This window comes from Lissotriton helveticus, chromosome 5_1 (assembly GCF_964261635.1).
Source record: "Lissotriton helveticus chromosome 5_1, aLisHel1.1, whole genome shotgun sequence".
Taxonomy (NCBI): domain Eukaryota; kingdom Metazoa; phylum Chordata; class Amphibia; order Caudata; family Salamandridae; genus Lissotriton; species Lissotriton helveticus.
The window spans coordinates 25,986,305-26,002,721 of record NC_136065.1 but is presented as its reverse complement, the minus strand read 5'-3'; the positions used below and the strand labels follow the sequence as shown (position 1 = coordinate 26,002,721).

The 16,417-nt window shown below is 44.6% G+C and overlaps 1 protein-coding gene across 1 annotated transcript in view; it reads right to left on the bottom strand.

Moving 5' to 3' along the window:
• LOC144752360 (signaling threshold-regulating transmembrane adapter 1-like) overlaps positions 1 to 16,199 on the bottom strand; it is an 85,075-nt gene extending 68,876 nt beyond the window's left edge. Inside the window, exons 1-3 of the mRNA XM_078640295.1 lie at positions 15,676 to 16,199; positions 13,670 to 13,786; positions 13,249 to 13,285 (exon numbers count right to left, since the gene is read on the bottom strand). Coding sequence (XP_078496421.1) covers positions 13,249 to 13,285; positions 13,670 to 13,786; positions 15,676 to 15,715 — 194 coding nt within the window. The 5' untranslated portion in view covers positions 15,716 to 16,199. The remainder of the gene's footprint in view (positions 1 to 13,248; positions 13,286 to 13,669; positions 13,787 to 15,675) is intronic.
• Between the last annotated feature and the right edge of the window lie 218 nt (positions 16,200 to 16,417).

Below are 16,417 nucleotides of genomic sequence, written 5' to 3'. Positions count from 1 at the left end.
CTCAAGAACCACAGCACCAATCACAACACTCAGTACAGCGTTGGAAAGGGCAGTTGCAGCAGAAGGACATAGGCTATGCAGACGCCCACCATATACAGTAAACAGTAAAAGAACCGTGCCAGCAAAGTAGTCCCTTGTGGGCGTGTCTGCGTTGTGCTGTGGGCGTGTGCTGGGGGCGTGGCAAACGCTGGGGCATGAGGTACATTCCACACTTCGTGCCAAGTCTCATATCGTGTGCTGTGGGCGTGTGCTGGGGGCGTGTGCGTGTGCGGGGCGCGGGATTACGGGAAAAAAAAGGGAGCGTTGTGCCCAATATTTCATTGTTTTTTCTTCCCAGGTTCTGTACATTCTAGCTCCGGGTGTCCACCCTGCTCCCTTTAAATACCCCTGCACCCCATAATCATAACCCACCCTTACTCCTTAAAATACCCCAACACCCTTACACACTAACCCATCTTAACCCTATGAATATACCCTGTACCCCAAAACCCAAACCTATCCCTAAACCCTAAAAATACCCCTGTACCCCAAAACCCAAACCTAGCCCTGACACTATAAATCCCCCTGTACCCCAAAATCCAAACCTAGCCTTAAACCCTTAAAATACCTCTGTACCCCAAAACACAAACCTACCCCTGAACCCTAAAATACCCCTGTACCCCAAAACCCAATCCTAGCCCTGAACCCTTAAAATACCCCTGTACCCCAAAACCCAAACCCACCCCTGAACCATAAAAATACCCCTGTACCCCAAAACCTAGCCCTGAACCATAAAAATAACCCTGTACCCCCAAACCCAAACCTACCCCTGAACCCTAAAATACCCCAGTACCCCAAACCCAAACCTAGCCCTGAACCCTAAAAATACCCCTGTACCACAAAACCCAAACCTAGCCCTGAACCCTTAAAATACCTCTGCCCCCCAAAACCCATACCTATCCCTAAACCCTAAAAATACCCCTGTACCCCATAACCCAAAACTATATCTGAACCCTGAAAATACCCAAACACCCCAAAACATATACCTCAGTACCCCAAAACATATACCCCTATACCCATACTTACCTTATCCAAACATTAAAAAAAACATGCTTTTACCATTCATGCATTTACAACGAATTTCGTTGTAAATGTATGCGTGGTAAAAGCATATAAAATGTAATGCCATGCGTTATAATGGCATTGCGGAGTCATGGTAATTTCGTAATGAAAGTATGCGGAGTGATGGTATGCGGAAAGAAAGTTGCGGAATAATGGGTGTTTACCCTCCCCCGGTAAGTACATCGGTAGCACGGCGGCCCACATCTCCAGCAACATACTCTTATTTTTTCACCACCGATTTGAAAAATGCACAGGTCTCTCTCATTGAAGGCCAGCACCGACATACACTTTTAGACACACCTCCTGCCACAAGTTCTAGAATTGCGAACTTTAGAGCTGGGGAGCTACGTTCGAATCTCTGCATCAGCTCAACATCCTGTGATTCCAGGCAAATCGCTTTGTCTCCCCGTGCCTACCACAAATTAATGTGTTCTTCTGTAATGTAAATTGTGCTCATGCCATGATGTCGAGTTCGCGTTATATAATATTGCAAGGAAAAATAAAGTAGGGAAACTCGAGTTCACACACTACTGAACACGCACTCCTAAGTGCATCAGCAGTGCACTGTGAATCGGAGCGTTTTACAGGCCTGTCACAAATAAGAAATGCTATCAAAACGAAATCCTACAAAACAATATACTACTGGCCGGCAGCAATTCATACCCGGACAAGGTCGGGACGGGCTGCTAGTTTATATATAATATGTATTCATTATTATTTTATAGTGTAAATTGTGTGGGGGGATTAATGTATCAATAAATATTTATATTTTTATTATTAATTGTTAATTACTTAACTGTTAAATAATTATGTTACTTGTGTTATTGTTGCTGGCATTTATAGGGGAATATGATGGGAGGTAATTTATGTTTAATTAATTAATTCTTTTTTAATTGATGCTAATTTATTACATTTTAATTTTGTCAATTGTGTAATAATTGTGATGTGTGAGTTGTGGGGTTTATAGTGGTAAATGGTGGGAAATATATGTTTTTAAATGCATTAATGATTTGTTGTTAATTGATATTTATTTATTAATGTAAAATTAGTTATATAAATTGTGTAAATATTTCTTAGGTGTTTTAGGTGTATATTGGGGCATAGGGTAGAAAGTAATGTAGTTTAAATTAATTAATCATTTTTAATCATTAATATTCATTTATTAATTGATAAATATGTGTGTTAATTGTTTACTTTTTATTTTGTTGGGATATTTCTGTTCGATAGCTGTAATGTTTTGTTAGTACATTAATCTTAACCTTTTTAAATGTGTTTTTTAATTATTATTTGTATAATTGTTAATTAATTGTATTAATTATGAAGGTACACTTGTTTGTAAATTTGGATGTGTGTTGTAAATTTTGTGGTGTTATAGGGTAGGAAAAAAGTAATTTTTAACCTTCCGCTATCCAACACTTTCCCTACTGTTGCACTCGCTGGATGGGAATAGTAATTTTAACCCTCTGCTATCCAACACTTTCCCTACTGTTGCACTCTCTGCAGTGGGAATAGTAATTTTTACCCGTACGCTATCTAACGCTTTCCCTACTGTTGCACTCGCTGGAGAGGGAATAGTAATTTTTACCCCTATGCTATCCAACGCTTTCTATATTGTTGCACTTGCTGGAGTGGGAATAGTAATTTTCACATTTACGCTATTCAACACTTTCTCTACTGTTGTAGTCATTGGAGTGGGAATAGTAAATTATTCCCCTTGCTATCCAACACTTTCCCCACTGTTGCAAATATTGGAGTGGGAATAGTAAAATATTCCCCTCCACTAACCAACACTTTCCCTACTGTTGCACTTGCTGGAGTGGAAGTAGTAATTTTTCTCCTACGCTATCCAACACTTTCCCTACTGTTGCACTCAATGTAGTGTAAAATGTACTTTTAAAAAAGAATAAATATTTTAATATTTAAATTTATAACATATTTTTTTTAAATGTGAATTTGCCCAGTATTAAAAACACGGCATGTTGTGAACCACTTCAAGGACAGCCAACATGTTTCATTGCCTGTTATGTATTAGCGGCAAATTCGTCAGGGCAAACTCACATTTTGGGTTAAAGAGTTACAAGTATGTGTGTGAGTTTAGCTCAATTTTATTAGAGACTTCTCTTGTCTCGTTTTTCACTGGGTTTTTACACCTTTCTTTCACTGGACACACACTATTTTCTATATGAGTAAGTTATCGATGATGACAAGAACGTGGGCAAGCTGGTGGGAACCTGCCAGTAGCTCCTCTGGTGGTGCGCACGTGAGATACTTTCTCAGTTCTCTACACATTTTTTCTTTGTGGTACACATACACTTAATTAGAGTGGGTATGTGGAGTGATTTGACTGACTACTTTCTTTTCCGTTTAAAAAAAATATATATTATCAAGTGGGCACAGAGGATTAGGTCAGACTGTGCAATTGAGCATCTGAGTTTGGGTGAAGATAAGCATATCCCTCCATACCAATCCTATATATAAAAATGTATGAGGGTGCCTGGCAGTGCCAGATCATTGGTGTTTGAATATATGATGATTGGAGGGTGATCCGGCACGTATTTCCCTCTTCAGCTCCTTTTTGAAAGCATCAATCTCTATTATACCAACTACAGGTTTCCTGGGTTTATGTTAATTTATTTGGCGGTAGAGGGGGTTCGTTGTTCCTCAATGCAGGAAGATCTCATCATTATAATGGAGCAGTCACTATTTGTCTATAATTATAGTTTTGGCCCTTTTTGTTAATGTGTTTTAGGTCTCTAGAATGTACTATTTCTGTTTCCTGTTTGCATGGTGAGGATGCCTTTAGGGTTAGTATTTTGAAAGGAACGAAGAGTCGTCCAACTGATCTAATTTAAGATGGTTCGAAAAGTGAATGTGGTGTTTCGTTATGAACATCTGGTGAGGGTAGAGCATTTATTGTGAAGAGGGAGGCTCAATGTTGTAGTAAGTTGTTGTCTAATTGGAAGGTGCGTCTCTTTGTTTTTTTCTAGTGGCGGTTGTTGAATCTTCCCAAGCCCGGTAGCATGCAAATGACCGTGTCACACACGGTGCTCAGTAGTGCACGTCTTTATTCTCCTATTGCAACCGTTAACTGCATGTACTGCGTCATAAACTTTATTAACCACACCCTGACTCACCCAAAATGATTATGTAATTTCCTACAGAGTCCTTCAGGGACCAGAAAGGTCCTACTGTACATACTCACTAGGCACTACAGCGGTTGAAACCGCCCAAGGAAACCTGATCCCTAGAGGAGGTGAGCTGATCAATGCTATAATCAAGGGAACCATCAATAAAACGGCGTCAGGTGGGCGACCAGGAATTATCATCCTCAATGCTTTAGGCGTAGAATGGTTAATCTCCACAGCGAGGCACTGGAACAAGAAAGAGACTGTTGAGTAAACCTGTTTGCAGTTAAGTGACTGCTTGAGGATATAGAGAAGCCCATCTCAGTTTTTTCTTCTTTGCGAGGTGGCAGATTTAAAATAGTGGTAGATCAAATAGTGGTAAAATAAATGTGCAGAACCAAGGTGCTGTAAAATCAGTAGACTCAAGGGCGATGGCTTGGATGAGGGCACAGGTGCAGGATTCGCTGTAGGCTACAGGCGCATCTCAGAAGGGTGGCTAGGATGGGAAACAACCTTTACAACGCAGTCATTACATCGCACTACATTTACAACACAGACATAACATCGCAACATCCTTTACAACGCTCGTCACTACATCACATGTCATTACAACGCATGTCACTACAACTTCAGGCATTATATCGCATGTCATTACAACGCATACCATTAAAACGCATAGTAACTCTACACTATCCAACACTCACCCTACTGTTGCACCCCCTGGAATTAGAATAGTAATGTTTACTCTACACTATCCAACACTTACCCTACCTTGCACCCACTGGAGTTAGATTAGTAATTTTTACCCCTACACTATCCAACACTTACCTTAAATGCAATGTAATGGTATGCATTGTAATGGTATGCATTCTAATGGTATGATGTGATGTTATGGAATGCATTGTAAGTGTAGTTTTAAAAAATGCGTTGTAAAATGATATGTTGTAAAGGATGTTGCAATGTAAAAACTGAGTTGTAAAGGCATGCATTGTAAATGTATGCGTCATACATTCGGCTATGATGTGATGTAGAGTCGATGGGTTACTGGGTTGTAGGAATAGATTAATCTGAGGTTGCTTCGGCAGAACAATCTTTGAGTATGTTCAGGATGTCTGGATGTGTTGTGGGTTCTGAGATCACAGTCAATGAGAGTGTGTATGGTGTGTTAAAGGTCATGTGATAGTAGAAATGCCCTGAAGTGCTGGTCTTGGTGTCCATGTTGGGCGCTTCTGGAGAAGCTTCAGTAAGTGAGGTTGTAACAGGATAGCCGAGGGAAGATGAGAAGGCTTGTGAGCAACGGAGAGTGTGGTGTACAGACACAAACATCTCATGCCGGTGACTCAGCTTCAGTGTGATGTCAAGAAGTACCTTTTGGGAGTATATAAGAATTTTTTTTAATTTATTTTTTACAGTTTTCTATAGCGCAAACTTGACCCGAATCGGGTATCCGAGCGCTTCACATAGCATCAGTTGCATTACATGAGGACACATTCATTTTTGCTAGGCACGGGGAGATTAAGTGATTTGCCCAGAATCACAGGAGGGTCAGTGTCTTGGTCGAGACTCAAACCCAGTTCCCCAGATTCGAGGTCGACCGCCCTAGCCGTTAGGCCACCTCCTCTCCCCCAAGTTTCCTCTCTCCAGGTCTGTGCTCTCTTCAGCAGTAAGTGGCTGCAGTTAAGCGCGTGGCGAGTATTCAAGCCTCTCACCTGAATCGAGCCTTATGGGCGACGGGCTCCTTCTGCGGAGAGTCAGTCGAGTGCTGTCGTTTTGATGTAGTGGAGGGGACCAGGAAGTTGGTTGGAAGACAACCTCCTCAAGTGTGGCTTAGAAGAAAAAGCAGAGCACAAAAGACCAGGACATATAAAAGCACTTCAAAAGGAGTACTGTGTGAGACAACAGGATCTGTGACTGGTTCAGCTTTTCTGGTTGGCTGTCAAAGCTCGATTTTTGTGGTTTTGAGGGTTGATTGAAATAAGCCGGGGCACAGGATCCCTCAGATGCTGTTATGTGTACCCTGGAGTCTGACCTGATGTGAAGCTCTTTCTGGTGTATGTCTGATGGCCATGGATCATGTGAATAATATGTAGGCTATTAATCTTAAAAGGTAGATTTAGGCCCATGGTTACCATGGGTTTGCGTCGCCCTTACGCAGCGGAAGTGGGGCGCCAGAGTGACACAGAGCCTTCAATGATATTTACCGAGCCACAGAAGGCCACCTTACGTGGCCCCGCATGGCTAGGTAAATGTGGAGTAACGCAGGTCAGCGCAAATCGCTGCGTTGCATTAGTCAGCCCCAGGGGGGCGTTCCATGGGTGGAGCGGGGGTGTTCCTGCGCATCCACCCATGGATTTTGGCTCATTCCTAGATTTACCATTAGTGGTGGACCTGGGGATGCGTCCGAATGCGAGACCTCCCAGGTGAGACATAACAAGGAGAAAAATCTTTTTTTCTTCTCGTTTTTTCCTCTTTCTACGTGGGTTGCACTCAGCAGCACAGATAGGAAGAGAGAAATGGCTCTACAGCTTGTTTTTGGGCAGGAAGGTGCCTCTTCCTGCACAAGCACAGTCTTTCCTGCAACGCAGACACCCTGGCACCATGCTGCAAGGAGGCCTGCATTGGCGCTGGGCAGCGGTGAGTGATTTTAGGAGCACAAACTCCATTTAACCAGTGATGAAAAACATTGCAGTCAGGGCAAACATACTTTTAGTTGCAAAATTCCATCCACGAGGAAAATAATAATTTGTTGGAAAATGACCCTGAGAGGTGTGTGAGCATCTCTGTGAGTACACGTCACACACTGGAGCAAAATCACATTAGGAGGGAAACTATAATCAGGTGCAAAAACACATGTAAGTGTACAACAGTCTCCTTCACAACAACAGCAGGACTGTGGGAATGCTTTCAAGTGCAAAAACACATTTTTGGTGCAAAATCCACTCAGTATAGAAACACATTCGTTCTTCTATCCACCCAATGATTATGTAACTAATGCCCAGAGCAGAGGACACTATCAGAATTTAAAGGACAACTGGCAGGGTAATCAGGGTAGGAGAAGAATTCCCCCCATTCAACCACGAATACCCCCGTTCCGCTCCAACACATATAGTGATTCCCATGGATGGGAAACTGTCCAGAGAAGAAGGATGGGAGGGGGTGGATTCGATAGAGAGGAGTCATGGCCCCCGAGATTTCATCAGCCACCACCTCTACCTTTATTCAATTACTACGACTGCCTCGAAATGGTGGATTGACAGCTGGCCTCTACAATGGGGGTGCAAGCACAATCGTCAGGGAATGAATGTGCAAATTATTCCCCCTCTATTTGCAGGCAGGAGAAGGCTACATCTGGGATTTTTGAACCATCTCAGGCTTTACATAATGGGGAAATTAATAGAGATGACCCGCTGATGGACGAGGGGGAAATGGAAAGCCCTCCTCGGTTAGAAAATATAAATCCCACGCCCAAGCAACCTGACAACCAGAAAGCCCCACAAATCCTAAAAATTCTTTCTTGGAATGTGGCTGGCCTGTCCAACAAAATAGACTCGGATGCATGGGCCGATCTAATGCAATTAAATAGCGTTTGTCTCTTTCAAGAGACCTGGTCAAGGGATGAGACCCCCTTTCGGGGCTTCCATACATTCTCAATCCCTGCTGTTTGGGGCGGGAAAGGCAGACCTTCCGGAGGCTTAGCAACCTGGGTGGCCTCGGATATAGGATGCCGAGCCTCAAGATATCCAGTAGATTCTGTAGATATACTGGCTGTCTTACTCGAATGGCCGGGTCTTTTCAAATTGCTGGTTATTAATATCTACTCAAGGCCAGTCAAAAACGGGTCCACTTCCAAAACTATAGAGTGTCTCTCACGCCTTCTGGAAACTATCCCTGCGGACATGTCTTACCTAATAGGGGGGGACTTCAATTCACATTTCGAGCCTTTACCTGGTTTACTTGATGGACCCTCCCTAGAGGAGGATTCAAGTTGGCAGGTTCCTCGGACTGAAGCACCTCCTCCCAGAGCATGGACAACTCTTGCCGTACAGATAAACACCCTAAATCTCACCCACGGTCTGAGAGCCTGTAACGGCCGCACTAGGTCCGACATTCCATCTAAATGTACATTTAATAAAGCAGGGAGGGAATCCAGAACAGACTATTTCCTGGTACAGTTGAAGGCATGGAAAAGGGTGGTTGATTTTAAAATAACCCCCAGATATGATAGTGACCACAATGCCCTGGAGCTAGAGTATACCATCCCTTGGGTGAGAGTGATAGGTGAGGAGAATCCGAAAGGAGGAAACCTTCTGGAGAACAACAGGAGGCGGATAAAATGGGAAAAGCTTGCCTCCAGTGGAGAAAAGCTTGCCTCACTATACGCTGGGATTACTCCCATCCTTGAGGAGGCCTTTGACCTGTGGAATCCACACTCCATAATAGATAGAAATGAGGACCTAGCTCAAGTTCACACTGATCTAATCAAGAAGCTTGAAGCTGACCTTTTTAGCAAGGGCCGCCCGAAAGCACAGGGACAAATTACAAATTCCTGGTATAATAGTACCTGCCGTTCGGCAAAACGAGACCTCATTTCCATCATAAAAGAAGGAGGCGCTAGGTCAGAGATCCGTTCTAAAAGGAGTGCCTATAAATCACTTCTAGCCAACGCTAGAATGGAGTGGGATATACAGCATTGGGAGAATCTATCGGAGTCCCTAGCCAAAAGGGACTCCCGTAGATTCTGGAGAATAATCAATCATGGGAGCGGGGACCTTCCATCTGCAATTGAACCCAACATTGCCGCCAACGTTTGGCAGGATCACTTCCAAAGGCTATATGCCCCTGAAATTGATGAGTTAGTAACATCAGCATCTACTAGCTCCACTACATATACATCTGCCCCTTTTAGCCTAAAGGATATTGAGGTGGCCTTAGCGGGGCTGGCTCCTGGAAAAGCCCCTGGCTTAGATGGGGTGCCAGGTGACCTTTTTAGACAGGAGCCCGGGATCTGGGCACCATACTTGATGGTTTTGTTCAATGCAGTGCTGGGGGGAATGAAGTTACCGGATACTTGGCTGGGAGCAGAGGTGGTCCCGATATATAAAAAGGGCTCGCCTCTGCTCCCCGACAATTATCGCCCGATCAGCCTCATTGATGTTACTCAAAAGCTGTTTGGAAGGTTAATCCTAGATAGGCTGCAGTGTTGGATGGAAGAGACAGAGATCTTGAGCCCCCTTCAAGCGGGATTTAGGAGGGGTGTCTCAACAGTGGATCAAATATTGAGATTAAATATCCTATTTTGAAAAACAGCACATCTAGAAGGGGGGTCACTGTATGCGGTTTTTGTGGACCTCCGTGCCGCCTTCGACTTGGTCCCTCGGGCCAGGTTGTGGGCGGTACTGGAGGACATGGGTGTCCCTGGAGATATTCTCCAGATTCTCATCAGGCTTCACACAGACAACTATGCCCGGGTAAGATATGGAAAGGGAGGTAGGCTGACAGACAGGTTCCCCGTCCAATGCGGGGTAAGACAGGGTTGTGTGCTGGCGCCGACCCTGTTTTGTCTATTTACGAACGGGGTGATAGAGCACCTGTGTAGAATCCCCAACATTGATGCGCCGCAATTGAACAGCAGTAGGGTGCCGGCGATTATGTTTGCGGATGACACCCTGCTGCTGTCAAAAACACCAATGGGGCTACAGAGGATCCTGGACGGATTCTTGGATTTTTGTATTAAAAGGGGACTAGAAATAAACCCTGCGAAGACCAAATACATGATCCTGAGCCACAAACATAAAAGCTGCCCAAATCCCCGCTTGGGATCCACACCCCTAGAGAGAGTCCAAGTGATTGAGTATCTGGGCATAACACTCAATCAAAATTTAACCTGGTTGCCACACAAAACAAAAGCAACCACTAAACTAATCCAGAGGGCCGGTGCTATCACAAGAATCGCTAAAAAATCCTCCCTTCGTCCATTGGCACCTGCAATACACATCTATAAGGCCCAAGCACGAGGAGGCATTATCTATGGGGCTGAACTATGGGGTCACACATCGCTTCAATCTATACAAGTGGCAGAGAACAATTGTATCAGACATTTGACGGCCCTTCCCTCGAGCACTCCACTACTTCCGCTGAGAATGGACTTGGCACTGTGCCCAATCACCGAAGAACTGAGCCTCAAACCCTTGATTTATTGGAGGCGCTTGTGGAGCAGTCAGGACTTGTGCCACTATAGAAGCGAATTACAGGAGCTCCTTAGATCAATACAAGTGTCCAAAATTCCATGGCTCAAGTACATTAGGGACATGTGCATGACCCTCGGAGTTCCAGAGCTATGGTGTAATCCTGAACTAATGTCTGTAAGGCTTCCGAGGAAAGAACTTTCTAAACTTTTCTACGGTTTCATGCTGCAAAGATCTATTAGTTCAATCCGGGAGGGATCTCTAACTGATATATTCACTAAAGTAAAAGACTTTTATAGTCCTGAATATGTCCTAGACGCTATGTCCCCAGTGCACGTAAGAAAAACTTTTCTCCAATGGAGATATGGCTCTCTCCCCCTGAGGTCACTCACCAAAAATTGGGATGGTAACCAAGACTTAGCCAACTGCCCTGCGTGCAATTACAAGCTGGAAAGCGACATACACGTGGTCCTATTCTGCAAAGCCTACAGCAAAATTAGGAGCTATTGGCTCGTCCCCTACTTAAGGAACTTGGGCTTTCGATCTTACGCCCCAGCCTACAGAGTCCTTAAAACTGACCTTACACCTCCAACTGTGTTTGTAATGGCGAAATTCTTGACGGCAATGTGGAGATTACACGCAAGAATTATAAGGGAGTCTATCGCGGCACGACCAATCTGTCCTTAATCTAATTTAAAAATGTATTTTGAAACTTAGAAAATGATTTTATGCATTTTAAAACTGACGAATTTATTCTTAAATTACAACTTTTATTGTTAATGGGCCAATGTTTGCTTACCTGTACATCTTTTATGATCTTAACGATCGAAATAAAGATTTTTGAATGAATGAAACACATTAATGTGCTAAAAAGTCCTGTTGTGACCTGTCACATTAGGTGTACACGTTGGGCACAACCAGGTGCAAAATCACCTTGATGCTGCTTCTACATCAGTGTGAGACACAAATCACATTCAAGAAGAAGGTAGTTTAAGGTCCCTTGTCGGGTCGATTCTGGCCATGCTGCACCCGGTCATCAGGTTGTTTGCGCACTTTGCACCTTTCCATACACGCCTGCAAATGTGCCACTTGCTGCTCTAACCATACTGCTGCTAAGCACTTAACCAAAGAGGTTAATTAGCCCGGCCCTGCCACCAATTATACCCCTATAATAGTCACCAGCCTTCTATGTTCATTTATCGGGAGCTCTAGTACTGGTACTACTGGCAAACATTTGCACACTTTGCACAACACGCACTTTAACGGGACAACTAAGTTTGCATTTTAACATCAGTTGTCTGGACTCTACTGCTTCTTAGAAATGGTCGCACATTTTGCACACTCAGCCCCCTCTAGCTTTCTAAGGGCTACATATGAATGTGTGTGCTTTATCCCAGTACAAAGGCTCAATTAACACAGAAGATTGCTCAAAGACCTTCGGTGGGCTTCTCCTGACCTCCTGCTCGGGGCCCTTGAGTCTTTCTTGCACTTGGCACACCCCTGCACCGGCTGCTCGCTGCTCGCAAACACTCTGCTGCTAAGTATGCATTTAAGGAGGTTAGTTAGGTCTGTCCAGCTGCTAATCTCACGCCTATAAATTGCCAGTTTGCATTTTTTATTCATGTGCTTTTAGGTGGAGACGTTTTATGACTGTGCATATTTTAAAGTTTTGTTCTTCCTTGCTTTATTCGCGGTTTTTACTTTATTTAAAGTGTCACCACGAAAATGTGTTATGAGATGCACGTTTGTAATGGTTTTAATTAACTGTACAATAAACTTACTTACTTACATTCTTGTGCAAAATGAAAATGAATGTGAATAACCACTTTTAGGTGCAAATTCAAACATGGTGCAAAGGAAGAAGGATTGTACTATCATTTAAAAGCAAAATCACATTAAATGCAAAGGAGGTGGGATTGTGGCATCACATTTAGGAGCAAAAACACCTTTGGATGCTTCATCATACATAGCAGCAAAATTGCTGCTAGTGTAATATCACTATTGGTGCGGGATCCCTTGTAGAAGCAAAGATCACGCGTAAATATAAAAACACATTTATACACATCACTTAGAGGTGCAAATACCTTTGTTGCAATATTAACCTGTGGCTGGGGCATATTACCAAGCTATAGCGATAATTATCGCTAAGCTTGGTTAGCGGCCAAAATAATATCGCCGAGCTTCGGCGATCTTTATCGCTTAGGAGCCTTGATATTATCAAGGTTTATCTCCTAAGCGATAAAAATCGTGCGAAATGCATGAATATCGCTGAAAAGTCAGCGATATTCATGCATTACCGAGCTAATGCTCCTAGCCATGTTATCCACCTACCATTGGATAACATGGCTAAGAACTGCTCTGGGCAGGCGTTAGCTTTTGGAGATAATCGCGCTTAGCGCGATTATTTCCAAAAGGTGGTAATAGGGGATAGCGATGTTAGCGACTGTTTCCAGTCGCTAACATCTTGGCACGCCCACTTTGCATGTCATTAGCGATAATTATCGCTGACATGCAAAGTGGGCCCCTAAATGCCCGCTATCGCCTCTTAGCTGTCGCTAACTGGTGTTAGCGACAGCTAGGTAATAGGGCGATTAAATTATCGCCGTTTTAGAGGGGAAAATTCCCGCTAAAGCGGCGATAAGGCCCTTGGTAATATGCCCCACTTTTAGGTGCAAATTTATCGATGGTGCAAACTCAGCAGGAGTGTTGTATGAGGTGCAAGAGAAACAAGAAGGTGCTGAGCTGACTATACACAAAGAGAATACAATATTTGGCACATTCAATAATTAGAAGACCTTAATAAAATCATTTAAACCTAAAAGCAAGGCTGAACCCACCTCGTTCGGGCTTGGCGAGGAGACCGCACGCTTTCACCTGGAAAAGGATCAGAAGAAACGGCAAATTTACAAGAGGCTCCTCAAAGAAGGAGTGAAGTTCATGGACTACACGTGCCCACCTGGAGGACCACACGCCTGCCAATCAAACACGCAATCACCCTGACATATACCCCGTGCCACCCAGGGATGGACATGTTCAGACAGGGAGACCCAAAACCATGGCCCCAGTTAAGCTCCTGCCTTCTGGAGAAGTAGATTGAACCCCAAATGAGGCCACCTCCATGGGCAACAGATGTGAAGGACTAAGCCATCCACGTGCAGGTTTTTGGGCCCCCTGAGAAGCCTACAGGGTTATCCCATAACTCTGGTACATCCATGCCAGGGGTCCCTTCCGCGAGTCATAGGTAAGTAGGGCACTTACGTTTCTTGTAGCGGTGAACGCAACACGTGATGTTTCCAAACAACGACACCAGGAGAACAAGGGCGGTCGCCCCAAAGAGGCACTGGAGCTCCACGCTGCCGACGAGACAACCCCACCCTGTGAAGACAAACGCAGAGAGCCACCTGAGAGATGCCACCTCGAACAAACCAAATACCCCGGGCACGTGCAATGCGCCAGCAAGCTGGAAGCAGCCGCCTTGGACACACAAGCACATCGACGCAAGCCACTCTTTCACACCGCCTCCATCAATCCTCTGACAACCCCAAAAAGGTTGTGTTGTGAAACACAAAACTGGCATGCCAAGCCTGGCAAAATGCCAACCCTCATTGCAACAATTTGGGGTAAAAATGAAAGGGACTTTCAACCCTCCCACCCCACCACAGAGAGATGGGAACTTAATTTACTTAGTGATCATTCCAGAAATGTCTTCCTCCTCTTCATCATTTGTATCTCTGTTGAGGGGGGGGGTGTCAGGGGCTTGTTTCCAGTAAGGCAGAGATCTGGGCAGAGGCTGAATCCAGTAAAATGGAGATAAGAGCAGTAAATGGCACGTGGGGTCATTATTCCTATTTCAGGGTGATGAGGTCATCGCAGCCTCCCTGATGGTTCGCCCTTAGCTTCAGCGACCCTTGGGGTGTCTTCACAGGTAAACAGCAGGTTGGGTGTCTGTCCCACCATCTAGCGCTGTGACAGCCACATCTAAGCCCATCCCAAGGTAAATTGGTGTAACGACATCAACCACTACACTGACAACCTTTACAAAGCCATATACACTTACAGCGACATTACATACATCATTCTATATCATCAATGCTCAAAGTCCTTACATTTCCAGTGACATAATAGTACCAGCTCCCCTTTAATCTGAACATCAATCACCACCCCAACCACCTACTTTACCCCTAACCCAAGCCTTACAGCTATACAGACCCTAACCCTGAGATACTCAAGCAACTCCTAACCATAACTGTAATACTAACCCCTAACCTTAGTGCTCAGTCTTGAACCCTACCTGCAGCCTCTAACCCAACCCTGAAGCATTAATCTATCTTCTTCTCCAAACCCTAGTCCTAACTCATAAATGTTTTACCAACTCCTAACCCCAATTTTGAATTATAACCGTAATCATAACTCCAAACTCCAGCCCTAGTATTCAGCCATAAACCCTAACTTTAGACACTAACTAAGCCCTAATGCCTAGCTCTAACTACACCCCCTAATCCTAACTCTAAAATGTAATACTATATTCTCACCTCATATCTAACGATAACCATAATCGCATCGCGAAGGCTCACCCCAGCACTCAATCCTAAAATCTGACTTCAACCACCATCCCAGCCCGAAGGCTTTACACTGACTAATCACATGAACCCTAATTCTATCTCTAAATGTAACTCTAACTCCAAACCCCAAATTCTAACTATAATGGTGATCCTAATCCTCAACTGTGTAACCTTAGTACTCAACCCAAACCCCTAACCTCAGAGACTAGCCGTCTCTAACGATGAACCCTAACTACTATCTGTAGTCTAAATTCAAGTCTTAACTCTACACCCAACCTCTATTGCTCACCCCACACAGTAACTCTAGCCGCACCCCCAGGCCAAATGTTACATGACCCTGTAATGATGAGAGTGTAAGCGGTAGTGATGGAAACGAAGGGTGCAATGTTACTGGCACTGGGCAAAAGTGTGCCAATGTGAAGTGGGGAGCCCTTGGTGGTAACATCTTGTGGTGGAAACTTATTAGAGGCCCTCCACCTTTCTTGAACCACCACAACAGCTTAGAAGTGTCTCCTGGCTCTGACCAGGGAAGCACTTACCTTCATGAAGAGGCGGCTTGTGGCAGCTGTAGTTCGCCATCTTGTACCGCGCGTGATCCCCGCGGCTCCTGGTGGTCGAAGCCTATGAACGCCCCCCCTACCCTTCTTAAACCAGCACAACAGCGTAGAAGTATCTCCTGGCTCTGACCAGGGAAGCACTTACCTTCATGAAGAGGCGACTTGTGGCAGGTGTAGTTCGCCATCTTGTACCGTGCAAGATCCCAGCGTCTCCTGGTGGTGGCAAATCAAACCCCAATAAACCGCGGTGTGGTCATTCCCGCTGTCCACAGCACCACTCCCACGAGTCCTTAAACCGTACTAGTGAGGTGACCTCGTGTATCAGTTCTGTCCATACCCTGTACCCCAGGCTGGCAGCAACAGCCTCAGGGTATGAATGCCACTAGGCAAACCCCATCTGGGCCATTGGCCCCTCCGCGAGCTGAAAACTCAATGCCCACTCTGATCGCGTGTGGTCTCGTGCACTCTTCTTCTCGCCCCACCCCTGTGCCCCCTCTCTCTTCCCCTCTTCCTATCTGCTCATCTCTTGCCTTGAGCTGGTTTGGAGGTTTTTGTTCCACGAGACCGACTCCTCAGCTGCTGCAGAACAGCTCCACCACAGCTGGCGCCTCAGAACCTTGCAGGATTGCAACCTTGCCCCAACCGGATTTCCGCAGTCAACACCTGCTTCTAAATTTGGGGGTGCAGAAAAAAACATATTTATTTGTAAATGGAGACAGAAGAAACAAAGGTAAAAAAAAAATATGTAAAAGACGGTACGCAAAGACAGTACAGTGTCAACAACTTAGTTTCATCCAAAGCCTCTGTTACTTTTTTTTTTTTTTAAATGCTGAGAATCTAAACCGGCCCAGAAAAGAAAAGTCTAACTTTAGAAGTTGTAACAATCA